The sequence below is a fragment of the Heterodontus francisci genome, chromosome 29 (genome assembly GCF_036365525.1).
Source record: "Heterodontus francisci isolate sHetFra1 chromosome 29, sHetFra1.hap1, whole genome shotgun sequence".
NCBI classification, from domain to species: domain Eukaryota; kingdom Metazoa; phylum Chordata; class Chondrichthyes; order Heterodontiformes; family Heterodontidae; genus Heterodontus; species Heterodontus francisci.
Genome location: NC_090399.1, coordinates 36389110 through 36416954, shown reverse-complemented (window position 1 = coordinate 36416954; position 27845 = coordinate 36389110). Strand labels below are relative to the sequence as shown.

The window sequence follows — 27845 nt, the reverse complement described above, 5'->3', positions numbered from 1 at the left end:
CAGTGGATGGGATCTTGTCTGACAGACACCATGAGGCCGTTTCCCGGCCAGTTTCCTTCCACCATCTCCTGCTGGGATGTTCCGAGGGCCCCATTTGGAATTGAGTAATTTTTTTTCATTCACTCGCTATTCCCGCTGGAACTCCTCTCTTCCTCACTGGCTCTGGTCTGGGAATGAAAACCCTCACAGATTGCTGATCCTGATCCCTGTTCAGGGATCCTGTTGTAAAGTATTGGTGTGAGGACCTCAGGTGTAAACATTGGGATATTCCACACTCTAATGTTGTCACTATGGGAGCTGTGTGGGTCCTAGCTATGCTGCCTTTGTGTAGGATACATGGACCATTCTTTGTTTCAATCCTATTCAGCTCCCCTCCTTCGCATACTTTTCCGATACTTTGATGACTGTGCTGGTGTCATGTCCTTCTTTTGCCTTGAACTGGAAAATTACATCAACTTTGCTTCTAATTTCCACCCCTCTCTCGTCGTCACATGGTCCATCTCTGACACTTCCCTTCCCTTCCTTGACTTCTCTATCTCCACTTCAGGGGATTGGCTGTCCACCAATATCTACTATAATCCCACCGACTCCCACAGTTACCTTGATTATACTTCCTCCCACCCGGCTTCCTGGAAAGACTCTGTTCCATTCTCCCAGTTTCTCCACCTCCGTTCCATCTGTTCTGATGATGCTACCTTCCATACCAGTGCTTCTGAAATGTCTTCATTATTCCTCAGCCAAGGATTCCCCTCCACTGTGGTTAACAGGGCCCTCGACCGTGTCCATCCCATTTCCCATGTTACTGCCTTCACCCCTTCCCTCCCTGCCAGAACCATGATAATGTTCCCCGAGTCCTCACCTTCCATCCCACCAGCCTCCACACTCAACACATCATCCTCCAACAGTTCTGCCACATCTAGCTAAGTCCAACACAGTGACGCAGTGGTTAGCACCATAACCTCACAGCTCCAGTGACCCGGGTTCAATTCTGGGTACTGCCTGTGTGGAGTTTGCAAGTTCTCCCTGTGTCTGCGTGGGTTTCCTCCGGGTGCTCCGGTTTCCTCCCACATGCCAAAGACTTGCAGGTTGGTAGGTTAATTGGCCATTATAAATCGCCCCTAGTATAGGTAGGTGGTAGGGAAATATTGGGACAGGTGGGGATGTGGTAAGAATATGGAATTCGTGTAGGATTAGTATAAATGGGTGGTTGATGATCGGCACAGACTCAGTGGGCCGAAGGGCCTGTTTCAGTGCTGTATAACTAAAACTAAACTAAAACATATATTCTGCTCCCCTCCCTTCCCCCCACTCATTGTGACACCGTGATCCGCTCCTCAATCACCCTCAACATCAGCTCCTCTTCCCCAGGAATCTTACCGTGCAAGCACAGGAGATGTAACACTTGCCCATTTACCTCCTCCCTTCCCACTGTCCAAGGCCCCAAACACTCCTTCCACATGAAACAGTGATTGACTTGGACTTCTTTCAATTTATTAACAGTATTCGCTGCTCACAATGGAATTTCCTGGACGTTGGGAGAGGAGCAAACACAGATTGAGTGATTGCTTTGCTGAACTCCTCCATTCAGTCGGCAAGTGTGACCCTGAACTTCTGATCACTTGTCATATTAATTCTACATCCCACTCCCAGTCTGACCTCTCTATATCCGACCTCCAACACTCTTCCACTGAAGTTCAATAAGGAACAGCACTGGATTGTTCAATTCAGCATTTCATTACCTCTCAGACTCAACACTGAGATTAAAAGCTTCGATTATCACCATTGCTCCCACTTTCTGGTTGCCTGTCCGTCCCCTTTCCCGACTTCGTTAAACCAGGAAGTAGGCAGGTCAGAGGTCAGCTGGGGTCAGGGTTGAGATTTTTACAAGTTAACCTCTGACCCACCCTCAACTCCCCTGTTTTTGGTGCTAAATTCCTGCCCTTACTGTCTGAGTCAGACACGGAAAATGTTTGATCAGTAATTTCCAGTCTCCTTTCCCTTCACTCTCTTACAGTTAATTTACTGGCGATTGTGATCCTGTCCCGGGGAAAGTGCGGCCTCTCCACCTGCACCACTCGCTACCTGGTGGCCATGGCAACGGCAGATCTACTGGTTATTATCACTGAGGTCATACTGCTCAATATCAATCATTATTATTTCCCAGTGTGCTTCCTGGACATCACGCCTGTGTGTAGTGTTATCAATGTCCTGATTCGTGCAGCCATAGACTGTTCTGTCTGGTTCACCGTCATTTTCACCTTTGATCGATTTGTGGCCATTTGTTGCCAGAAGCTGAAAACAAAATATTGCACCAAGAAAACTGCTGCTGTGGTTCTAGCAACAACCTGCATTCTGCTCTGTTCAAAAAACATCCCCATCTACTTTAGATATGAACCTGGAGAGATAATCGACAATGTACCGTGGCGCTGTTACATAAAGCGAAGCTATTATACTGAGCCCGGATGGGTGGGATTTCGCAAGTTTGATAAGGTTTTAACCCCAGTGATCCCATTTGCTTTAATCCTGTTGCTCAATGCTCTGACAGTCAGACACATTTTAGTGACCAGTCGAGTCCGTAAGGGACTGAGGGGTCAGAGCAAGGGAGAGAATCGCAGTGACCCAGAGATGGAGAGCAGAAGGAAGTCTGTGATTTTACTCTTCACCATATCCGGCAACTTCATACTTCTGTGGTTGGTGTATGTTTTATATTACTTTCGAGTCGCAGATCACTTTGATTCTGATTCTAATTATACATTTAAAGAAGTCGGATGGATGCTTTCGAATTTAAGTTGCTGCACAAATACATTTATTTATATGGTGACTCAGTCCAAGTTCAGAGAGCAGGTCAAGAGTGCGGTGAAATATCCGGTTACATCAATTATTCAATTGATAAATAAACAAAACAACTGAGAGCAGCCCAGAGGCGGGTCCCAGTGTTTCCAGTCCATGAATGGAATATTTATCCCCAGACTTCCATCAACTGAATAACAGCAGGAATCACTGGGAATGTGAAAATACCCCCAGTGGTGGGAGTCGGGGCTGGAAGAGACTAACACCACCCCCTGCAGGACAGGAGGTGAAAAAGCAGCCACAGTCACTCCTCCATCTCCACTGGTTCGATTCTCAGCTCCTCACATCTGCTCAGAAAACAAAAATGCTCTTACGAAAGCCAAAACGCTGAAGATGCAGGAAATCTTCTCATGAGAATTAATTTTTTTCTGGAGACACTTTATTGAGTCCGTCTCCCTTCCATTCCCCCGCCTGGTCACTGCCTTCTCTCTTTCTCCCTCTCTCTCCGAGTCAGCCGACCTTGTGATCGGGGGTATTTCCATCAGGAAAAGCCCAGCTAAGGGACTAGAATAGGGATTCAGGACCCGGGGTGAGCGAACGGTGTCAGGCTGGGCACAGGAGTCGGCAGCCCTGGGGACTCAGCTTCACGGTGCCCAGATAGACGGAGCTGAGTCCCTTCCAGGCTCCCATGTTAGCTGATATTGTTAACGGTTCCCTCTCGTCAGGTTCTGTCCATCTTTCTTTCAAATATTCAGTTATCACTCTTCCCCTGGAAAAAAAACCTTGACTCGCTCCCTCCTTTTAAACTAACACCCCATCTCCAAACTCCTTTTCCTCTACAAAGTCCTTGAACTTGTTGTCATCTCCCAAATCCATGGTCATCTTTCCCAGAACACCATGTTTGAATCCTCCAATCAGGTTTTCACCCTGTCACCGTACTGAAACAGCTCTTATCAAAGTCACAAATGACATCCTATGTCACTGTGACAAAGGTAAACTTTCCCTCCTCGTCCTTCTCGACCTGTCTGCAGCCTTTGACATGGTTGACCACACCATCCTCCTCCAACACCTCTGCACTGTCGTCCAGCTGGGTGGGACTGCTCTCACCTGGTTCCATGTTTATCTATCTAATTGTAGTCAGAGAAACACTTGCAATGTCTTCTCTTCCTGCTCCCACACCGTTACCTCTGGTGTCCCCCAAGGATCTATCCTTGACCCCCTCCTATTTCTCATCTACATGCTGCCCCTCAGTCACATCATCTGAAAACACACTGTTAATTTTCACATGTACACTGACAACATCCAGCTCTACCTCACCACCACCTCTCTCAACTCCTCCACTGTTGATAAATTATTAAACTGTTTATCTGACATCCAGCACTGGGAGGGCAGAAATTTCCTCCATTTAAGTATCGGGAAGGCAGAAGCCATTCTCTTCGGCACTGCTACAAGCTCTGTTCTCGAGCCACTGACTCCATCCATCTCCCTGGCAACTGTTTGAGACTCAACCAGACTGTTCACAACTGAGATGAGCTTCCGAGCACATATTCACTCCATCACTAAGACCGCCCATTTCAACCTCTGTAACATCTCCCGACTCCACCCCTGCCTCAGCTCAGCTGCTGCTGAAACCCTCATCCATTCCTTTGTTACCTCTAGACTCGACTATTCTAATGCATTCCTGGCTGGTCTCCCACATTCTACCCTCCTCAAACTTGAGGTCATTGACAACTCTGCTGCCCATGTCTTAACTTGCACCAAACCCCATTCACCCATCACCCCCTGTGTTCACTGCTGTACATTGGCTCCCGGTCCAGCAACGCCTCGATTTTAAAATTCTCAGCCTTGTTTTTAAATTCCTCCATTGCCTCACGTCTCCCGATCTCTAAAACCTCCTCGAATGCCCACATCCCTCCATATCTCTGTACCCTCCTCCAGCCCCTGCACCTGCTCAATCCCAGTATTGATCCACTGAACCTCTCCAAATACTTCTACACCATCTCTAATCTGGAAATCCAGGTGCGGTGATTGTTCCTCTCTGTCTCCCTTTCCCTGCCTCTCCCTTGTTGTCTCTCTCTTCGTCTCTCTCTCTCTCTTTCTGTCTTTAGCTCTCACTTTCTCTTTCAGTCTTACTGTTACTCTCAATCTCTCATTTCTCAACTCCCTCTACCCTCCCAACATCTCTCCAACACTCTTTCTCTCTCCCCCTCCCCTCTGTCTAAACCTCTCTCTCTCCCCCTCCCTTCTCTCCAACCCTCTCTGTCGCCCACTCTCCTCTCTCAGTTACACTCTCACTTGCCTTTTCTGTCACCCTCTTTCTCTCTGTTTGTCTCTCTACCCCCTCTCCAGACTCTCTCTCTCCCCCTCCCCTCTCCCGCCCACACCCTCTCCCCATCTTCCCATCCCTCTCCCCTTTCTCGCCTCCCTCCCCTCTCTCTCCGACTTCCTCACACCCTCCAGCCTCCATCCCCCAGTCCCTCTCCCCCAGTCCCCCTCTATCTCACCCTCTACCTCCTCTTACACTACTCAATCCATCTCTCACCCTCACTCACCACCCTCCCTCACCATCTCCCCCATCCCAATCCCTGTCCCACTCACTCTCTCTCCCCCTCCCATTCCCTCTGGCTCCCTCCCTCTCTCACCCCTCCCTCTCTGTCTGTCCGTCCCTCCTCACTGTTATTGTCAGGAAAGTGTACAGGGAGCTCTCTTTTTGTTTTTATTTTGTTGTACCTGTGCTGGGAATGTTTGATCAGAGATTGCACAGGGAGCTTCAATCTGTGTCTGACCTTTGTTTTATGTGTCGAGGAGGCCTTTATTCCCCTGGCCTCAGTTATCTGTATTTTAAATAACCAACTTTATTATAACAGGGAAAAATAAACAACACTTAAATTACAACCCTATTATCCACATTGATAATGGTCTGCAGCCCCTGTGATGCTCATCAATCGGGGAAGGTCTCAAGTGATTTTATCAGTCTAGTAAGAGCAACATATTTTAATTTTGTGAAGGTACCACATTGTAAACTCATGATTGAAGTCATAACATGTGGAATGAGGGGGAAAGCAGCAGAATGGATCACAAGTTGACGAAGAAACATTCAACAGAGAGTAGAGGTTAAAGGCAGTTAGACTGGCAAAAGGTAGGAAGTGATGTTCCACAAAGATTGATGTTGGGTCACTGCCGGGCAAGATAAAGGAAAATCCTAATGCATTTTATAAGTCTATTAATGGGAAGAAGATAACCAGGGAAAGAGTAGGGCCCATTAGGGACCAAAGTGGCACTCTGCGTGTGGAGCCTGAGGATATAGGTGAGGTTTTAAATGACTCATTTGCATCGGCATTCACTACGGAGAAGGATGATGTAGGTGTAGAGATCAGGGAGGGGGATTGTGATATACTTTGACATATTAATATTGAAAGGAAGGAAGTATTAGCTGTTTTAGAGGGCTTAAAAGTGGATAAATCCCCAAGCCCAGATGAGATTTTTCCCAGGCTGTTATGTGAGGCAAGGGAGGAGATAGCAGGGGCTCTGACACAAATTTTCAAATCCTCTCTGGTCTCAGGAGAGGTGCCAGAGGACTGGAGGACAGCAAATGTAGCACCATCATTCAAGAAGAGCAGCAGGGATAAACCAGGTAATTACAGGCCGGTGAATCTATCATCAGTGGTTGGGAAACAATTGGAAAAAATTCTGAGGGACAGGATTAATCTCCACTTGGAGAGACAGGGATTAATCAGGGATAGTCAGCATGGCTTTGTCAGGAGGAGATCGTGTCTAACAAACTTGATTGAATTTTACAAGGAGGTAATTAGATGTGTAGATGAGGGTAAGGCAGCTGATGTGGTCTACATGGACTTCAGTAAGGCTTTAGATACGGTCCTGCATGGGAGATTGGTTGAAAAGGTTAGAGCCCATGGGATCCAGGGCAATTTGGCAAATTGGATCCAAAATTAGCTCAGTGGCAGGAGGCAGAGGGTGATGGTCGAGGGTTGTTTCTGCGAGGGGAAACCTGTGACCAGTGTTGTTCCACAGGGATCGGTGCTGGGACCCTTGCTTTTTGTAGTGTACATTAATGATTTAGACATGAATATAGGAGGTATAATCAGTAAGTTTGCAGACGACAGGAAAATGGGTGGTGTCATAAATAGTGAGGAGGAAAGCCTTAGATTACAGGATGATATAGATGGGCTGGTAAGATGAGTGGAGCAGTGGCAAAGGGTATTTAATACTGAGAAGTGTGAGGTTATGCAGTTTGGGAGGACGAACAAGGCAAGGGAATATACAATGGATGCTTGGACCCTAGGAAATACAGAAGGTTAGAGGGACCTTGGTGTTCTTATCCACAGCTCATTGAAGGCAGCAACACAGATAGATAAGGTGGTTAGGAAGGCATATGGGATACTTGCCTTTATTAGCCGAGGCATAGAATATAAGAGCAGGGAGGTTATGATGGAGCTGTATGAAATGCTAGTTCGGCCACAGCTGGAGTACTGTGGACAATTCTGGTCACCACACTATAGGACGGATGTGATTGCACTGGAGAAGGTGCAGAGGAGATTGACCAGGATGTTGCCTGGGCTGGAGCATTTCACTATGAAGAGAGACTGAGAAGGCTAGGTTTGTTTTCCTTTGAGCAAAGAAGGGACATTTATTTATTTAGAGATACAGCACTGAAACAGGCCCTTCGGCCCACCAAGTCTGTGCTGACCAACAAACACCCATTTACACTAATCCTACATTAGCCCCATATTCCCTACCACATCCCGACCATTTTCCTTCCACCAACCTACACTAGGGGCAATTTACAATGGCCAATTTACCTATCAACCTACAAGTCTTTGGCTGTGGGAGGAAACCGGAGCACCGGCAGAAACCCACGCAGTCACAGGAAGAACTTGCAAACTCCGCACAGGCAGTACCCAGAACTGAACCCAGGTCGCTGGAGCTGTGAGGCTGCAGTGCTAACCACTGCGCCACTGTGTCGCCCCATTTTTGAGGGATACAAAATTATGAGGGGCAGTGAAGACAAGAAACGTTTTCCCTTAGCGGACGGGTCAATAACCAAGGGGCATAGATTTAAGGTAAGGGTCAGGAAGTTTGGAGGGGATTTAAGGAAAAATGTTTTCACCCAGAGGGTGGCTGGAATCTGGAATGCACTGTCTGTCGAGGTGGTAGAGGCAGGAACCCTCACAAAATTTAAGAAGTATTTAGATGAGCATTTGAAACGCCATAGCATACAGAGCTATTAGTCAGGTGCTGGAAAATGGGATTAGAATAGTTAGATGCTTGATAGCCGGCACAGACACAATGGGCCGAAGGGCCTGTTTCTGTGTTGTATGACCCTTTGACTATGACACTGTCAGAGGGTCAGTACTGAGGGAGTGCTGCACTGTCGGAAGATCAGTTCTGAGGGAGTGCTGCACTGGCGGAGGGTCATATTGGGGGAGTATTGCACTGTCAGAGGGTCAGTACTGAGGGAGTGTTGCACTGTCAGAGGGTCAGTACTGAGGGAGTGTTGCACTGACAGAGGATCAATACTGAGGGAGTGCTGCACTGTCAGAGGGTCAGTACTGAGGGAGTGTTGCACTGTCAGTAGGTCAGTACTGCGGGAGCACTGCACTGTCAGAAGGTCAGGACTGCGGGAGCACTGCACTGTCAGAGGGTCAGTACTGAGGGAGTGTTGCACTGTTAGAGGGTCAGTTCTGAGAGAGTGTTGCACTGTCAGAGAGTCAGTTCTGAGGGAGTGTTGCACTGTTGGCGAGTCAGTACTGAGGGAGTGTTGCACTGTTGGCGAGTCAGTACTGAGGGAGTGTTGCACTGTCAGAGAGTCAGTACTGAGGGAGTGTTGCACTGTTAGAGGGTCAGTTCTTAGAGAGTGTTACACTGTCAGAGTGTCAGTTCTGAGGGAGTGTTGCACTGTTGGCGAGTCAGTACTGAGGGAGTGTTGCACTGTTGGCGAGTCAGTACTGAGGGAGTGTTGCACTGTTGGCGAGTCAGTACTGAGGGAGTGTTGCACTGTCAGAGAGTCAGTACTGAGGGAGTGTTGCACTGTTGGCGAGTCAGTACTGAGGGAGTGTTGCACTGTTGGCGAGTCAATACTGAGGGAGTGTTGCACTGTCAGAGAGTCAGTACTGAGGGAGTGTTGCACTGTTGGCGAGTCAGTTCTGAGGGAGTGTTGCACTGTTGGCGAGTCAGTACTGAGGGAGTGTTGCACTGTTGGCGAGTCAGTACTGAGGGAGTGTTGCACTGTCAGAGAGTCAGTACTGAGGGAGTGTTGCACTGTTGGCGAGTCAGTTCTGAGGGAGTGTTGCACTGTTGACGAGTCATTACTGAGGGAGTGTTGCACTGTTGGCGAGTCAGTTCTGAGGGAGTGTTGCACTGTTGGCGAGTCAGTACTGAGGGAGTGTTGCACTGTCAGAGAGTCAGTACTGAGGGAGTGTTGCACTGTTGGCGAGTCAGTTCTGAGGGAGTGTTGCACTGTTGGCGAGTCAGTACTGAGGGAGTGTTGCACTGTTGGCGAGTCAGTTCTGAGGGAGTGTTGCACTGTTGGCGAGTCAGTACTGAGGGAGTGTTGCACTGTTGACGAGTCAGTTCTGAGGGAGTGTTGCACTGTTGGAGAGTCAGTACTGAGGGAGTGTTGCACTGTTGGCGAGTCAGTTCTGAGGGAGTGTTGCACTGTTGGCGAGTCAGTACTGAGGGAGTGTTGCACTGTCAGAGAGTCAGTACTGAGGGAGTGTTGCACTGTTGGCGAGTCAGTTCTGAGGGAGTGTTGCACTGTTGGCGAGTCAGTTCTGAGGGAGTGTTGCACTGTCAGAGAGTCAGTACTGAGGGAGTGTTGCACTGACTGAGGATCAATACTGAGGGAGTGCTGCACTGTCAGAGCGTCAGTACTGAGGGAGTGCTGCACTGTCAGAGGGTCAGTACTGAGGGAGAGTTGCACAGTCAGAAGGTCAGTACTGCGGGAGCACTGCACTGTCAGAAGGTCAGTACTGCGGGAGCACTGCACTGTCAGAGGGTCAGTACTGAGGGAGTGTTGCACTGTCAGAGAGTCAGTTCTGAGGGAGTGTTGCACTGTTGGCGAGTCAGTACTGAGGGAGTGTTGCACTGTTGGCGAGTCAGTACTGAGGGAGTGTTGCACTGTCAGAGAGTCAGTACTGAGGGAGTGTTGCACTGTTGGCGAGTCAGTACTGAGGGAGTGTTGCACTGTTGGCGAGTCAATACTGAGGGAGTGTTGCACTGTCAGAGAGTCAGTACTGAGGGAGTGTTGCACTGTTGGCGAGTCAGTTCTGAGGGAGTGTTGCACTGTTGGCGAGTCAGTACTGAGGGAGTGTTGCACTGTCAGAGAGTCAGTACTGAGGGAGTGTTGCACTGTTGGCGAGTCAGTTCTGAGGGAGTGTTGCACTGTTGGCGAGTCAGTACTGAGGGAGTGTTGCACTGTTGGCGAGTCTGTTCTGAGGGAGTGTTGCACTGTTGGCGAGTCAGTACTGAGGGAGTGTTGCACTGTCAGAGAGTCAGTACTGAGGGAGTGTTGCACTGTTGGCGAGTCAGTTCTGAGGGAGTGTTGCACTGTTGGCGAGTCAGTACTGAGGGAGTGTTGCACTGTCAGAGAGTCAGTACTGAGGGAGTGTTGCACTGTTGGCCAGTCAGTTCTGAGGGAGTGTTGCACTGTCAGAGAGTCAGTACTGAGGGAGTGTTGCACTGTCAGAGAGTCAGTACTGAGGGAGTGTTGCACTGTCAGAGAGTCAATACTGAGGGAGTGTTGCACTGTTGGAGGGTCAGTACTGAGGGAGTGTTGCACTGTCAGAGAGTCAATACTGAGGGAGTGTTGCACTGTTGGAGTGTCAGTACTGAGTGAGTGTTGCACTGTCAGATGGTCAATACTGAGCGAGTGTTGCACTGTTGGAGGGTCAGTACTGAGGGAGTGTTGCACTGTCAGAGAGTCAGTTCTGAGGGAGTGTTGCACTGTCAGAGAGTCAGTACTGAGGGAGTGTTGCGCTGTCAGAGAGTCAGTACTGAGGGAGTGTTGCACTGTTGGCGAGTCAGTTCTGAGGGAGTGTTGCACTGTCAGAGAGTCAGTACTGAGGGAGTGTTGCACTGTTGGAGGGTCAGTACTGAGGGAGTGTTGCACTGTCAGAGGGTCAATACTGAGGGAGTGTTGCACTGTTAGAGAGTCAGTTCTGAGGGAGTGTTGCACTGTCAGAGAGTCAGTACTGAGGGAGTGTTGCACTGTCAGAGGGTCAATACTGCGGGAGTGTTGCACTGTCAGAGAGTCAGTTCTGAGGGAGTGTTGCACTGTCAGAGAGTCAGTACTGAGGGAGTGTTGCACTGTCAGAGAGTCAGTACTGAGGGAGTGTTGCACTGTTGGAGGGTCAGTACTGAGGGAGTGTTGCACTGTCAGAGGGTCAATACTGTGGGAGTGTTGCACTGTCAGAGAGTCAGTTCTGAGGGAGTGTTGCACTGTCAGAGAGTCAGTACTGAGGGAGTGTTGCACTGTTGGAGGGTCAGTACTGAGGGAGTGTTGCACTGTCAGAGGGTCAATACTGAGGGAGTGTTGCACTGTTGGAGAGTCAGTACTGAGGTAGTGGTGCACTTTCAGAGGGTCAGGATGGAGGGAATTCTGGAGCTTAGGACCCAGTCAGCTGAAGGTCAAGTTCCCACATGTTCCTGCTCCATTATCGCACTCCCGGTCAGTGTGGGTCTTTATGGTCACTCTCTGTTCACACCTACACATGTTCCTCACTCACTCCCTGTTCATACCTACACCTCTTCCACACTCACTCCCCTTTCACTCATACACCTGTTCCCCAACCAGTGAGGGACGAAGGAGTTTGAGGGGAATGGTTCGATCCCGATACAGAAATGGCCCTGGGTCAGCAGGTCACAGGTCAGAGAGTATAGGTCATTATTACGGTCACTGGTGACAGTCTCAGGAAGGCCTGGAGAGGGAAACAGAATCACAAAAAGTTAGAGAGACATCTGATTAACAATCTTTATTAATAAACACACTAATACAACCCATCACATGGAGTTTTCATGGGATCGACCTCACTCAAACTCACAATCAAAGATCTCATTGGGGATTCACATGCTGCATCCTCTGGGTGTTCACACCAGCTCGAGGTGAGACCAGGTCGAGTTACTAAAGTGCTCACGTAAGGTGAGTGTGAGGTTAGTGTGTAAGTACGTTCCCACTACGTGTGATTAATGTGTAAGTGAGCAGGGTTAATACGTAAGGGGGTCAGTAATCACATAGACCCCTCCCCCACTGCCCATTCGTGTCACTCTCTGTTTCCTGATCTCGGGACATTCCACACACAGCAATGACCACAGATATCCCTCACAACCTTCACTTCCTGATCTGCTTCACATATTTATTACACAGAGGCTTATTCTCCTTTCACCCTGCCCAGCTGTTCCCCAGATGTTCATCCAGCTGTTAACATTCCATTCACACATCAGTCTCCACCTCACTGCTGTCTCTGGATCTGTGTGTGTGCCCCGAATGAGATTTCATCACATTTAACCCATACGACTATTCTAACCTCACCCTCTACATCATGTCAGCAATTCCACCTTGTTCACTGACTCCGACATTACACTGAGAGAGGCTTCAAAATCCTGAAGGGTTTTGATGGAGTAAATGAGGAGAAAGTGTTTCCAGTGGCAGGAGGGTCAGTGACCAGAGGACACAGATTGAAGAGAACTAGTAAAGAACCAAAGGGGGAGAGGAGGAGAATTTTATTTATACACAGCGAGTTGTTGTGATCTGGAATGTTCTGCCTGAAAGGGCGGTGGAAGTAGATTCAAGAATTTACAGGGTTATGGGGAAAGAGCAGGAGAGTGGGATTAATTAGATAGATCTTTCAAAGAGCTAGCACAGACACGATGGGCCAAATGGCCTCCTTCTGTGCTGTCTGATTCTCTGATTCTGTGTCTGCACAATCTCCCACTGTCAGTCTCTGTTTGCACATTAACACAATCACAAACATCCATTGGGTTGTAGTTTGGAATCGATGCGTTGCTGGGAGTTACGATGAGAATGAAATATGAAGTGAATCTTCCGCCGGCACTGGGCCGGGCCGGAGAAGCGCTCGTTACTCACAGACCTTGGCCGTCCCTTTGGGGATTGGGAGGTACGAGCCCGCTCTCCACCGTCGGCCTTGAAAACCTTTCTCACATCTCCCACAGTCCGGCCCCGTCATGTTGTGTTCACACTCACAACTCAGCTTCCCCTTCTCCAAGATACAGTTGTTGGTGTGAAGATTGCACTTTCACATGGTAACAAACAACAACAAGCTGGTTTAAAATAACCTGATCAGCTCTGTTAGACAGCAGACTCTCCGCTCCGCGACTCCGTTCCCCCTTTACCAGCTTAGCTCTGGAAACTCCAACGTTTTTCTCCCCACTGATTCCAGTGTCAGTTCACCTGGAATTCCAACTTCTGATCAGGTGAATGAGCAACATTCAGTGATAGAATGAGTGTGCTTTCCAGAACAAACAACTCTCCTTTTCAACAGAAATCTCCAGGAAATGTGACAGGAAAACTGACAGGAGTGGATATCAGTGATTCAGGATAGAAAGAGGAAGCAGAGTGTGGGATTTGGGATCAGTTGGATAGATTGGGACACAGACACAGACTGGGAAAAGGCAGGTTTGGGACTGAAGTCAGGGACAACCTGCTGGTGAAAGTTTTTTTAATATAATATTTTTTAATATAACGGACACCTTTGCATCACTCACATCGACTGTGAATCCAACACTCCAGTGATGGCGGCCGTGCCTTCAGCTGCCTGGGCCCAAAGCTCTGGAATTCCCTCCCTAAACCTCTCCGTCTCTCTCCCTCTCTCTTCTCCTTTAAAACACTCCTTAAAACTGGCCTCTTTGACAAGCCTTTGGTCATCTGTCAGAATATCTCCTCATGTATCTCAGTGTCACAGTTTGTCTGATTTACTCTCCTGTGAAGCAGTTTGGGATGTTTTACGATGTTAATGGTGCTATATAAATACAAGTTGTTGTTGTTTCGTAAGTCTGATTTGGAAAGGCCCAAAGTGTTGGTCTGGTCTCTCTGCCAAGAAGCGTGAGAACGCTGCTCTCGGTGACTCTGTGTTAACAACATCGAGCCACTGTTTAACTCACTGCGAAGGAGAAGCTTCAAAATCTGCAGATTGGATGTTGCACAGTTTGCAAATTCACATTTCTGGGAAAGTATTACTAAAGTAAGCAACACACTCGAGCCTGAATTATGAGGAATCATTTCATTGAGTTTCAAGGACTTCCTAACACTGTGTAACAGACTTGAGAGACTGAATAGCCTCCTCCTGTTGCTGTGTTTACTCTGATTTGTCAGACATGGTGTGAGACAGTGAATCTCTCTCTCTGGTGAACCCTGTTCTGGTTACATATGATGGAATATAGGTGTATTCGGCTTGATTAAGTAGAATTTGGAAATAGTGTATTCTGCCTTTCAAGTTAAAGATTGAATAAATGGTTAGTTTTCAGAGCTCACTGAAGTTCCCCTTTAAGATGGTAGAGTTAATCATTTCAAGGTCTCTGTTAGAATAGAATCTCTGTTACCAGGGGTCTCTGTTAGAATAGAATTGCTGTTACCAGGGATTTGGGAGATAAACACACACATTGAAATATCCTGTGTGACCTCAGTAAGAGGTAGCAATAAAACTTAATTGGTTTATTGGGTTGTTGTTCAGACAGGTCGGCTCCGGTGATTGCTGTGGGTACAATGGAAAGGGTAATTGACAATAAATGGAATGTACACACAGGAACAAGAGAGGTCAAGTGAACACAATTATGAACATTTTGACTTGATAAAAGCTCACAAACTTCAAATTCCAGTCAAATATTAAAGTTAAGATATTGATTTTGAAAGGAACACAGGAAGGTCACATCAAATACAAAGGTCATGTGACACCTTCGAAATAGTATAAAAATACAAGGTTCTGAAGCAAACAGTTAGGAGTGTTGAATCCTCAAACAACATTTCTCATCCCATGCCTAATTCGGGGATTTAAGGTCCAAGTTTACTTTAAATTTTGATGGATATTCTAAGATAATTTTGCTGTAACATTCGCAAGGTTAGACTTGTGGATTCTATGTTAAAAATAAGAATATGTATTACATCACTCTGTAATGTTTCATATTGTGATATACTTATCCACTTAAGTTTATTATATGTTAAATTCTTTAATAAATATATAAAAGTTAATAAAGCGTCTCATGTAGTATTCTGTATACAACCACAAGAACCCCCTCTCTGTGTCTCTTTAAGTGGAAATATACTTATTGAAGACAGTTTCCCAGATCCCAGATCCAGATCCCAGGCGGCACAGTGGCGCAGTGGTTAGCACCGCAGCCTCACAGCTCTAGGGACCCGGGTTCGATTCCGGGTACTGCCTGTGTGGAGTTTGCAAGTTCTCCCTGTGTCTGTGTGGGTTTTCTCTGGGTGCTCCGGTTTCCTGCCAAAATACTTGCAGGTTGATAGGTAAATTGGCCATTATAAATTGTCACTATTATAGGTAGGTGGTAGGGAAATATAGAGACAGGTGGGGATGTTTGGGATTAGTGTAGGATTGGTATAAATGGGCGGTTGATGTTCGGCGCGGACTCGGTGGGCCGAAGGGCTTGTTTCAGTGCTGTATCTCTAATCTAATCTAATCCTTATAATATCTGAGATATTTATGACTTAGCCATAAGAATATTAAAAGTTGGCTATCCAAAAGATGGTAAAAATCTCTGTTGGTTTTCTTTCTTTGAGGAAAAGCGAGTGCATTCTTTAGATCCAAATAAGTGTCTGAGAATGTGTCTGGTTTGAACTTGATTAAGGGACATTCGTGGGGATGTGTTCCTGATTTGGTTTAGTTCCTAAAAGGGGTTTAAGTTATAAATCACTTCATATGCTTGGTGGCTGTATATAGTATGTATATCTGATTTATCTCAGAGGAATGCAGATATCACACTTATATTAGCAGTGTATTTTCTTTTGCTGCCGAGCCTTCTAGTTTCAGTTTTTCCTCTTAAGCTCCACCCATAGGCTTAACAATCAAAGACAGTGAATACAGATAAGTGGACAGACTAATACAATCAAACCCAGAACAAGCAAACACTACATTTTCCCCTTTTGACAAAAGACATTATTTTGAATTAAAGTATTCTAAATAACAAACATACATAAATCAATTTATTTCTTAGTGTTTAACTTGTATATTTTCTCTAAGTACGGAAATAGTCTTTGAGATAGGAAGGTCTCTTTGGTCTTTGATTAGATATACGAATTTGAGGTTGTGGATCTGTCTGATCAGCTTGATGAGGTGGATGATCACTATCATTCCTAGGAAAAGGAAATGTATCCACATAATCACTATCCTGAAAATATCCTGGTCTGCTCCCTATAAAACGCCTCGCATTCCACTTGCTGTTGTCATCCAACAGATAAGCATGTGTACCGAGCAAACATTTCATCTGCTTTGGACCTAATACTGATGAAGCAAGTTTGTGGTTGCAATTTGCCATTTGATTTGAACCCAGTCTCCAACTTTAAACTGTGGTTCCCTTGCACCTTTATGTTTGTCAAAGTATGCTTTTGTTTTACCTTGTCGCTTTGTGATTGCATCTGCTTTTACTCTGACATCCTCGTTAACTGGTGGTGATGGTTTAAGAATAGGCAATGGCATGTGAAAGTTATGACCTATCATAAGTTCAGCTGGTGGTCAGAGAGGGTTTAGATTTTACTCCAGCTGCTGTCACTCTGTAACTGTAAAGTCAATCTCGGGTGCTGGAAATATGCATTTGTCCTTGTTGAGCATCAAATTATATTTTACAAGTTGAGTGAGCACTGTTGATAACTATGAACATAAGAAATAGGAGCAGCAGTAGGCCATTCAGCCCCTCAAGCCTGCCCTCCATTCAATAAGATCATGACTGATCTGTCCCAGGCCTCAACTCCTCTTTTGGCCTGCTCCGTATAACCCAGAGATTTCAAAAATCGATCTACCACCTCCTTAAATACATTTAGTGACCTAGCCTGCACAACTCTCTCAGATAGAGAGTTCCAGAGATTCACCACCTTCTGAGAGAAGAAATTCCTTTGCATCTCAGTTATAAGAATTGTTGATCATGCTCAGCTATCTCCCTTCCCTGGACAACAACGTTGTCAAGTAGGTTGAGCGTCCCCTCAATGTCGAACAAGACTGAAGAAACAATCTTCTGGAATGCACTAGGTGCTGAACTCAGTCCATCAGGCATTCTGCGGTACTGAAACACACCTTCATGGGTAACAAAAGCTGTAAGATATCTGCTTTGTTCTGCTAGAGGTCATTGAAGATAACTCCATCGCATATCAAGCTTTGTGAAGCCTGTGGAGTCATGAAATGATGCTGACAGTTCTTGAATTGCAGGAAGTGGATATTTTTCCGGAATGATAGCTTTGTTGACTGCCTTTAGGTCAATGCATAGTCTAAGTTCACCATTTTTTCATCGTGCAATGACTAGATTTGATATCCACGGCTATGAATCGGATTTGTTCAATGATACCGACTGCTTCCGGTCATTTCAGCTCCTGTGACACTTCAGCACAGATTGTAAATGGCAACCGCTGCAAATTTTGTGAAAACATTTTTTGAATTGATGCATCAATGCAAGGAGCATGACCGTACCACTTAATCTCTGCAAAACCCAGTGAATAAGTGAATACTAGTGTGTATAATCTGCATTATCAATCCCATTAATCTGTGCTCCGGTGGGGTCAGCGACTTTAAATCCAAGCCTATCGAAAAGATTTACCCCCATAAGGCTTCAGCCTTTAGCTAGAAAGTGAAGCTGTCTCGGGTGACATTTTTGTAGTGTACTGGAACTGTGATCATCCCCGAAACTGGAATGATAGTGTCATCATAAACTTGAACCAGATCATAGCTGAACTTCTACCTCAATGCCATTTTCCCACACTATCCCCACATCCCTTGATATCTTTAATATCTAAAAATCCATCGATTTCTGTCTTAAACATACTCGATGACTGAGCCTCCACAGCCCTCTGGGGTTGAGAATTCCAAAGATTTATCACCCTCTGAGTGAAGCAATTCCTCCTCATCTCAGTCCTAAATGGCCTACGTCTTATTCTGAGACTGTGACCCGTGCTTTTAGAACCCCAACCCCCTCCAGCCAGGAGAAGCATCCTTCCTGCATCAACCCTTTTGAGCCCTGTACAAATTTTATATGCTTCAATGAGATCAGATCGCATTCTTTTAAACTCTAGAAAATACAGGCCCAGTCTCCTCAAACTCTCCTCAAACGACAATCCCACCGTCCATGGATCAGTCTGGTGAGCCTCCTTTGCCCTCCTCTCTTAGGTCCTTACTTAGGTAAGGAGAGCAAAACTGCACATAATACTCTAGGTGTGTTCTCACCAGGTCTCGATCAAATTGCAGCAATACTTGTTTATTCCTGCACTGACGTCCTCGTGCAATAAAGGCCAACATTTGCCTTCCAAATTTCATGCAGCACCTGCATGTTAGCTTTCAATGACTTTTGAACAAGGACACCCAGGCCCTTTTGGACATCAATACTTCCCAATCTCTCACCATTTAAGAAGTGCATGGAGTTATAATGATACTCACGATAGTGTTATTAGCATTGGTGTCTGAGTAATAATATTGTATTTGGACAACACACTCAAGCCTGAATCATGAGGAACCCTTTAATTGTGTTCCAAAGGATTTTCTAACACTGTGTAACAGGCAGGCTCGAGGGGCTGAATGGCCTCCTCCTGTTCCTGTGTTTATTCTGATTGGTCAGTCATGGTGTGGGGCAGTGAATCTCCCTCAGGTTAACCCTGCCCTTGTCCTGTGTCTCCTCCCCACTCTCCCCTCCCCAGGAACAGCTGAAGACTCTTGCCAGTGAGATGGTGAAGGACTCCCCAGAGTTTCACTGCCTGCAGTCCCAGTTCTCTGCTTTACAATGAGAGCCTGCAGCTCAAGACCCAGATGGACGATGGCCGCAATCTGCTCTTCACCACCCGAACCACAGTCGAGTGAAAGAACAACCTCATTGCTGGGAGAATACATCTTTGAATTTTCATTAATTGAAGTTTATTACTGCCGTCAGAATTGTTCAGTTTATGGAGCTTTCCAATTCAAACTCAGAAATAAATATATTCCAGCACAACGTGGACTGAACTCGATGTCGTAATCTGTTTGTTAAACTTTTTTAAAAAATTAAACAATGCAACAATCTCAATATCCCCGGGGAGATCCCACAGGGTATAAATTACAGGCTTTGGCAATGTGTCACCTTACAGTTTAATACAAAGAGATTGCCTGCAGCACGAAGGGACGCATCACCGCACACACAAAATGGATCAACCAATTGACAGTATCGGGAAAGTATATTACCCCTTCCTTGCTGTTATTGGTGTTCCTGGTAAGTGACTATAACCATTGAAGTTGTGTAAATCTGTGTGTGAGCTGGTCTCTGGATTTACTCTGTGACTGATAATGTTAAATGCTGATCCAGTGGTCACCATTATATAGACACCCGATCAGTGATATCATTTCCTTATGTCAAATATCCTGAATTATCTCTGCAGTTTTATTCCATTGTCTCAGCTGATAATAAACCTCTGTTTGTAACTGACAGGCTCTCTAAATTATCAGGTTATTGCATTTAGTGAAATATCGTGTCATCGAGTCATGGAGTCATAGAGTTAGACAGCACAGAAACAGATGCTTCGGCCCATCGTGTCTGTGCCGCCATCAAGCACCTAACTATTCTAATCCCATTTTCCAGCACTTGGCCCATAACCTTGTGTGCTATGACATTTCATGTGCTCATCTGAAATGCTGAATTAGACCTCAGTGAAGGCAACTCTCTGAGTGAAGGTATTAATGGGAGCATCAGTCTGTGGAAAATCAAATAGAGTGTGAGTCACTAACCAGAGTAGAACACCTGATCCCAGTGACCATGTATTCCAAGGAGTATCTCTTACTGCAGAAATGTACTGATTGTGTGTCACTAACTGGAATGAACAAGCTGTTTTTTATTTTTAAATTGCTGTTTTACATGACTGGCATCTCCTCTCCATGGAGCTTTCGCTGTGTTTAACGAAAGTTATATGAGGCAAAAGGGAATATTTTTCTTGTTAATTGAAGATGTTTGGTAATAATTGTATTCAGTGAAATGTATTGATATTGCTCTGTCTCCTATTGAACTGCTCCAACAGAAACAGATGAAAGGTCACTGACCTGAAATGTTAACTCTGCTTCTCTCTCCACAGATGCTGCCAGACCTGCTGAGTATTTCCAGAATATTTTGTTTTTATATTAGAAACAGATGTTAACTACTTACTGTCAGGACAGCACTGTTACAGCATTCTAATCCTCTGGATAATGATTTTTCGTACTCCAAGTACAGTTACTGTAAACACTTTAATTATTTTAGTGATGATTAATCCCCTTCCCCCAACATGGTCCTGAGAATCTGTGGGTCATGAGTGGTGAATTTTATTATCTGTCTATTACACAGGATGAATATTAGGCTGTGTTTATTGACTCATCCACTTCTGTAACTGATTATGGTTTGATAGATCAGTTCTTTGTTTAGGATATATGGACCATTGTTTGTTCCAATCCTACTCAGCTCCCCTCCTGCACATATTTTTCCAACACTTTCACTGTGCTGGTGTAATATCCTTCTTTTGTCTTGAGCTGGAAAAACAGATCAACTTTGCTTCTAATTTCCACCTCTCCCTCGACTTCACATTTTCAGTCTCTGGCACCTCCCTTCCCTTCCCTGACTTCTCGACCTCCATTTCAGGGGATTGGCTGTCCACCAAAATCTACTAAGATCCCACCGACTCCCACAGCTACCTTGATTATACTTCCTCCCACCCGGCTTCTGGGAAAGACTCCATTCTCCCAGTTTCTCCACCACTGTTCCATCTGTTCTGACGATGCCACCTTCCACACCAGTGCTTCTGAAATGTCTTCATTATTCCTCAGCGAGGATTCCCCTCCAATGTGGTTAACGGGGCCCTCGACCATGTCCATCCCATTTCCCACATTACTGCCTTCACCCCTTCCCTCCCTGCCAGAACCACGATACGGTTCCCCTTGTCCTTGCCTTCCACCACTATTATTTACGATAATTGCACTGACTCCTACAGCTCCCACCTGGATGGCCTGTGCTGGTTATGGAGGATGGCTATGCCAGAGTCACTGGGAGTGGAGGGGGTGTGGGTTGGTGCTTGGGGTGGGGATTCCCTATTGGTACACAGCTGGCAGGCTGCTCCACACCCTTGGGGTCTACCCACCATTCTCCATCACTTTTCCGGGCCACTGGAGCCTTCTCCTCTTTGCCAGGTTTTCCATTCTCCCCGCTCCCTCTGTTATTCTGCTGTAACCATTTACACCTCCTCTGGACCCATCCTCTGTTTCTTTAATTGTCCCATTCACCTTGCACCATCATCCCTTTTAGCATTAAATCACTCCTGCCCTCCACCCGATCACAGACCTTCCCTTTTGTTCTTTCCTCCCCCTATACCCCACTTTTCACTGACTACATGATTATTTTAAAACTGTTAATCTCTAATATCTTCCAGTTCTAATGAAAGCCTATCAGCCTGAAACATTAACTCTGTTTCTCTCTCCACAGATGCTGCCTGACCTGCTGAGTGTTTTCAACATTCTCCTATTTTTATCAGATTTACAGCAGTTTCAGTATTTTGTTTTGACTCCAATGTTTATTCCTGGATATTAACAGGGGTGAGTGACATAGGTGGGGAGCGGAGTTTCAGAGTTTTAACTCCACAGACTGCCTCTTTGATCCTTGACAGGTTCCCAGCCCTGAAGTCAGCCTGATTGACAGGCTTGGCTTCCAGTCGGGTAGGACGGACACTGGAGCAGGCCTCAGGACCAGGGCGGTCCAAATGCTGACCCCGGTGTTTTGGGGGAGATGCCTGATATTGGGGGGGTGTCCAATCACCATCTCCAGAGGGGGAGACAATGCATGATGTCTCCGATCACTGGTCTGTCCATCCTCAACCCGGGGGAGGGGTCTCCTATCCTGCAGTGTGGTCCGTGATCTGGGAGGAGGAGCGGGAAGGGAGGGAAAGGCAAGTGTCTGATCCTCAACCCCGGGGAGGGGTCTCCTTTCTTGGAGATTGGTCCCAGTCCGGTTAGGGGGAACAGGCAGAGGGAGTGTCTGATTCAAGATACGATGGTGGACCTGATTTTTCTGGGCTTTGAAACCCTGGAGGATGGTCTGATCCCGGGAGAGGAGATCTGAGCCTGTACAGGAACCCCATCCAGGGATGACAGTCTGATCCCAGGGTGCGGTGCAGGATCCTAGGGAAGGTGAGGTCCTATCCCGCTGTCGGTGAAGTGCAATCCTTTGGGATGCGGTCTGACCTGGAGGAGTAGTGAGGTTCAAGCACAGGGTGGAAGGTGGAAGTCTAATTCCCGGGTGGTCCAATCCTAGAGGAGGTCCATTCCTGGGGGGTTCTTATTCTGGGGGTGAAATCTGATTGGTGCCCAATCAGTTCGATCCTGGGGAATGGTGATGTCCAATTGGGGGGAAGGTGGGGTGCAGTTCTAGGGTGGGGAGATGATCCCAAGGGGGCGGTCCGAACCTGGAATGGGGACTATTCCAATTGCCAATCCCGAGTGTCTTTGTATGTGGTATGGAGTATAACAGGGAAACCCGGCCAGACAGAGTTAAACCTGTAAAGCAGATTAAATCAGAGACTTCCAGCCGATTCAAATTACCAACCCGCCTCCTGGGAGCGATTGTCTGTCCATCCCCTTTACCAACTCCGTTAAACCGGGAGTTGGCAGGTCGGTGGTCAGTTGGGGTTGGGTTGAGATTTTTAAATTTTAACCTCTGACCAACCCCCAACCCCCCTGTTTTTGGTGCTAAAATCCTGCCCTTATTGTCTGGGTCAGACACGGAGAATGTTTGATCAGTAATTTCCAGTCTCTTTTCCCTTCACTCTCTTACAGTTAATTTACTGGCGATTGTGATCCTGTCCCGGGGAAAGTGCGGCCTCTCCACCTGCACCACTCGCTACCTGGTGGCCATGGCAACGGCGGATCTACTGGTCATTATCATTGCGGTCATACTGTGGCAAATCAGTTATTATTATTTCCCGGTGTCTTTCATAAACATCACCCCTGTGTGTAGTGTTAATTTTGTCCTGGTTTGTGCTATCTTGGACTGTTCTGTCTGGTTCACTGTCACTTTCACCTTTGATCGATTTGTGGCCATTTGTTGCCAGAAGCTGAAAACAAAATATTGCACCGAGAAAACTGCATCTGTGGTTCTAACAACAACCTGCATTCTGTTCTGTTCAAAAAACATTCCCTTCTACTTTGCACTTGAACCTCAATTAATAATCGACAATGTACGGTGGGGCTGTTATCTTAAGCCAAGCTATTCTACTGATCCCGGATGGGTGGGATTTGACTGGTTTGATAAGGTTTTCAGCCCATTGATCCCATTTGCTTTAATTCTGTTGCTCAACGCTCTGACAGTCAGACACATTTTCGAGGCCAGTCGAGTCCGTAAGAGACTGAGGGGTCAGGGCAAGGTAGAGAATCACAGTGACCCAGAGATGGAGAGCAGAAGGAGGTCTGTGATTTTACTCTTCACCATATCTGGCAACTTTATACTTCTGTGGTTGTTGCATGTTATGGAATTTTTATATTATAACATTACAGGAACAGATCAGAGGGATTACATCGATTCTGAATATATATTTCAACAGGTCGGATGGATGCTGCTTATTTTAAATTGCTGCACAAACACATTTATTTATGTGGTGACTCAGTCCAAGTTCAGAGAGCAGGTCAAGAGTGCAGTGAAATATCCGTTTTTTTAGGTTTTTTTTAGTTTTTAGAGATACAGCACTGAAACAGGCCCTTCGGCCCACCGAGTCTGTGCCAACCATCAACCACCCATTTATACTAATCCTACACTAATCCCATATTCCTTCCACATCCCCACCTGTCCCTATATTTCCCTACCACCTACCTATACTTGGGGCAATTTATAATGGCCAATTTACCTATCAACCTGCAAGTCTTTGGCATGTGGGAGGAAACCGGAGCACCCGGAGGAAACCCACGCAGACACAGGGAGAACTTGCAAACTCCACACAGGCAGTACCCAGAATTGAACCCGGGTCGCTGGAGCCGTGAGGCTGCGGTGCTAACCACTGCGTTACATCAGGGTTGTCCAACATACGGCCTGTGGCCCAGGATTTGGCTTGCCAAAGGTTTCCATCCGTCTCGCCAATGTAAATTGTACCCGGGACCGTACCTCATTCTCGCCAAGGCTCCATGACTGGAGATGGGAAATTTCCCTTTGACTTCTTCTTGCAGACCGGCCATGTTAAAAACATCACACTGTCAGTTTCATAGCTGACAGCTGCTGAAGCAGGAACACGTTTCCCAACTTCAGACAGTGGGCTTTGAAAAAAAGAGAGGGGGATCATGGCGGTGGAACAAAGAGAGAGAGAGAGGGGAAACAAAGAGAGGGGAAACAAAGAGAGGGGAAACAGAGAGAGGGGGAACAGACAGAGAGAGAGAGAGAGGGGGAGGCAGACAGAGAGAGGGAGGGAGGCAGACAGAGAGAGAGAGAGAGGAAGGCAGACAGAGAGAGAGGGAGAGAGAGAGGGAGGCAGACAGAGAGAGAGAGGGGGGGCAGACAGAGAGAGGGAGAGAGGCAGACAGAGAGACAGAGAGAGAGAGACAGAGAGAGAGAGAGAGGGAGGCAGACAGAGAGATAGAGAGAGAGGGAGAGAGAGAGAGAGGGAGGCAGACAGAGAGAGAGAGAGAGAGAGAGAGAAAAAGGGAGGCAGACAGAGAGAGAGAGACTGAGAGAGATAGAGAGAGGGGGACACTAGAGAAAAGGGGAACAGAGAGGGGGAGAAATACACAGAGAGGGGGAACACAGGAACAGAGAGACAGAGACAGAAAGAGAGATCCAGATCACTCCTGACAGATGGATATATATCCGGAATACTCCACATCACTACAGCAAATGTGCGGGCAGGCACTGACTACCTGTGCAAGCAAACAAATGACAGGTATCTCACTAAATCAGTGTCTAACACAGTGATGAGAAAGTAAGTAAATAAATTAATCTTGTCATTTAAAACTTCTTCACAAAAAAGCACATTTGTTGTTGTTTGATTAATAATAAGATAACTTTTTAATGCCTTTATCTTTCTGAAATTGTTTCACCGGTACTCCCTGTAAGACAAAAATTGTAATCTGGCCTCCCACCCGAAAAGGTTGGACAACCCTCAGTGACATGAATTAATCAATAAACAAAATAACTGAGAGCAGCCCAGAAGTGGGTCCCACTGTTTCCAGTCCATGAATGGAATATTTATCCCCAATGGGAAAGAGATGACTGAAAGGTGGATAACCCGAAATAATCGGGCTGGGGCTGGGGCTGGGGCTGGAGTTCACAGGCCAAAGAGCAGCAGGCAAGAGATGACCGACAACTGGATGATCCAAAATACACTGGCGGAGGCAGTGGAGTCAAGTATGGCAAAGAGCAGCGAGATGCAGGCAAGAGGTGACCTTTGGAGGAGTGGACATGAAGGTGGGTGGGGGGCCGGGGGCGGGGGGGGGGGGTGCGGGTGCGAAGGAGAATCAGAGGGTCACCTGCTGGAGAGGAGGGGAATCAGCAGCCACAGTGTCTCCACCACCTCCATTGGTTCTTTTCTATTTCCTGACATCTACTCAGAAAACAAAACTTGTTATTACAAAATCAAAATGCAACAAAAGCTAGAAATCTTGTGTTAGCTGATTGTAATGACTTGTTTTATTTTTGGAGATATTTTATTGAGTCCATCTACCTTCGATTCCTCCACTGCCATCTCTCTTTCACTCACTCTCAATACCTGCAGTCACATGGTGGTGTTGATGGGGGTTGTTGGGGGATTCTGAAGATGCCGGAATTAGAGAATTGCGGAGATCTCAGAGGGTTGTAGGGGCTAGAGATGGTTACAGAGTTAGGGAAGGGTGTAGGGGCTGGGGAAGGTTATAAGGATCGGTAGGGGTGTTGGGGCAGAACGTGATTACAGAGATAGGGAGGGGTGTAGGGCTGGAGGAAGTTACAGAAATAGGAAGAGGGTAGTGGCTGCAGGACATTACAGAGGTAGGGAGGTGTATAGCGCTGGAGGAGGTTCCAGAGATAGCGAGGGGTTATGGGCTGGAGGAGGTTCCAGAGATAGCGAGGGGTTATGGGCTGGAGGAGGTTACAGAGTTAGGAAGGGGTGTAGGGTTGGAAGAGGTTTAATTTTATTCATTCATGCGATATGGATGTCGCTGGCTAGACCTCCAAAAAACCCATTGAAGATACATGAATCCCAAGGGAGAAAAGTTTCCCACTGTGAACAAAGTTTAAGAAGAATACTGGGCCCCAACTAAAAGCAAGATCTACCTGCAAGCAAGGACTCTACAGTGAGCTTGAACACCCGTAACAAAAAGTCTTCAGATATTACCTCAAACTATTCCACTTTATTTCTTCTGTTCTTTTCTGTCCCTATCTGCATGTGTGTTTCATGCATGCATGCTAGTGTGGGCGCGTCGTGTATCTGTAGGCCTTAACCGGATTAGAGTTTAAGTTTAATAACATTTCACTTTTCTTCTTTAAACCTAAGAAAAACTGTGTGTGTGCAGAGTTCCTTGCCTTATAATTGGAAAGCGGTGAACAAGGATTCACCAAGGGGGAGCTACAAACATGGTGTTTGTAAAATTAATCCCTGTTACAGTAAGACCAGGTGAAGGCTGAAAGGGAACTCTAGACCACTTTCTCACCTGGTCGTATTAGAGTGCTCACTGATTCAATTAGCGAGATGGGTTTTGTCAATAGTGATGATCAAAACACATCTACAGCCTCTGACTTTGAAAGAAACAAAATTTCATCCCCCACCGAGTATGTCTGGAAGGCTCTGAAATCCAACAACTCTCCAAGAAGTTGCTGTTTCAAACAAAGAGAGGGTCACATGACTTACCTGCTGGTAAGACAGGGGCTTTTGAATTCTGCCTCAGAAAGGAAACAAACTGCACTGGACTGGCAGAACAAAAGTATTTCACTCTCTGTCTCTCTCCCTTCAGCAAAGTCCCAGGGAACGCACGGTGGCAGCTTAAACTTCAAGACTACAGGCAAAGTCCCTCTTCAGCCTTCTGGTACCAGAGAAGCAATCCTGAAATTGTGCATCGGGCCCCAGTGAGGACTCCAAGACCTTCACCTCAGTCAAGGACACTAAGAACTGTATCTATATTCCATATATTATGAACTCCACTTCAATCCACACCCCACCTCCCCGCCCCCCCCCAAAATTTTTTCTCCCCCTCTGTATCTATTTGTGCGTGTATGCCTCTGATATGCATGTCCACATGGGTGCGTCATGTATTTTAGTGATTTTAACTAGGTTCGAGTGATAAGGTTAATAAACTTACATCTTTCTTATTTAAACTGAAGAAAGCCTGTATGATTGGTTCATTTGCAATTACAATTAAAGTGCAGTGAGCCAGGGCTCACTGAGGTGGTAAGCTAAAATCACTGTGTTTTAAAAGATAATCCCTGTTACAGCAAAACCAGGAAAGGGAGGAAAGGGGAGCCTGAGACCCCTTCCTCACCCAGTCATAACAGACCTTTAATAAATGATACTTCACATAATAATATAGAATTCATTTTGAGATCGTTCTCTCTCTCTCTTATTTAGAAAGATTCTACAGCAGGCAGCTAGGACAGCACAGGCCTGTTATCACTGCCAAGGACATGAATCTAGCACAGGTTCTGAAACAAGACATTCCTAAAGCTGATGAGATGAATCCTCGTACCCTCTCAAGACAAGTGTCTGGCAGAAGTTTAAAAATAAAACCAAGCACGTGATAAAGTGAAAGGTGACTTCGGGGGGTACAGAGTTATGCACAAGTGGGAGGTGACCACCCCGACACCTCGGGTACCTGTCACATATTCATTGGTTAGAAGGGTTCAAACAGCTGATTGACAGAGGATAAACTACCAGCCCT

General features: G+C 46.4%; 2 protein-coding genes across 2 annotated transcripts; both read left to right on the top strand.

The window, feature by feature from the left end:
• Positions 1-30: 30 nt before the first annotated feature.
• Positions 31-27135, top strand: LOC137345763 (probable G-protein coupled receptor 139). Its single transcript, XM_068009019.1, has 3 exons — positions 31-104; positions 1989-2690; positions 26925-27135. Exons 1-3 carry the CDS (start codon positions 31-33, stop codon positions 27103-27105), a joined length of 957 nt encoding a protein of 318 aa, XP_067865120.1. The 3' UTR covers positions 27106-27135.
• Positions 16979-25111, top strand: LOC137346316 (probable G-protein coupled receptor 139). Its single transcript, XM_068009806.1, has 5 exons — positions 16979-17052; positions 18150-18161; positions 19097-19218; positions 22794-23638; positions 25088-25111. The coding sequence occupies exons 1-5, from the start codon at positions 16979-16981 to the stop codon at positions 25109-25111; spliced, it is 1077 nt and encodes a 358-aa protein (XP_067865907.1).
• Positions 27136-27845: the final 710 nt, after the last annotated feature.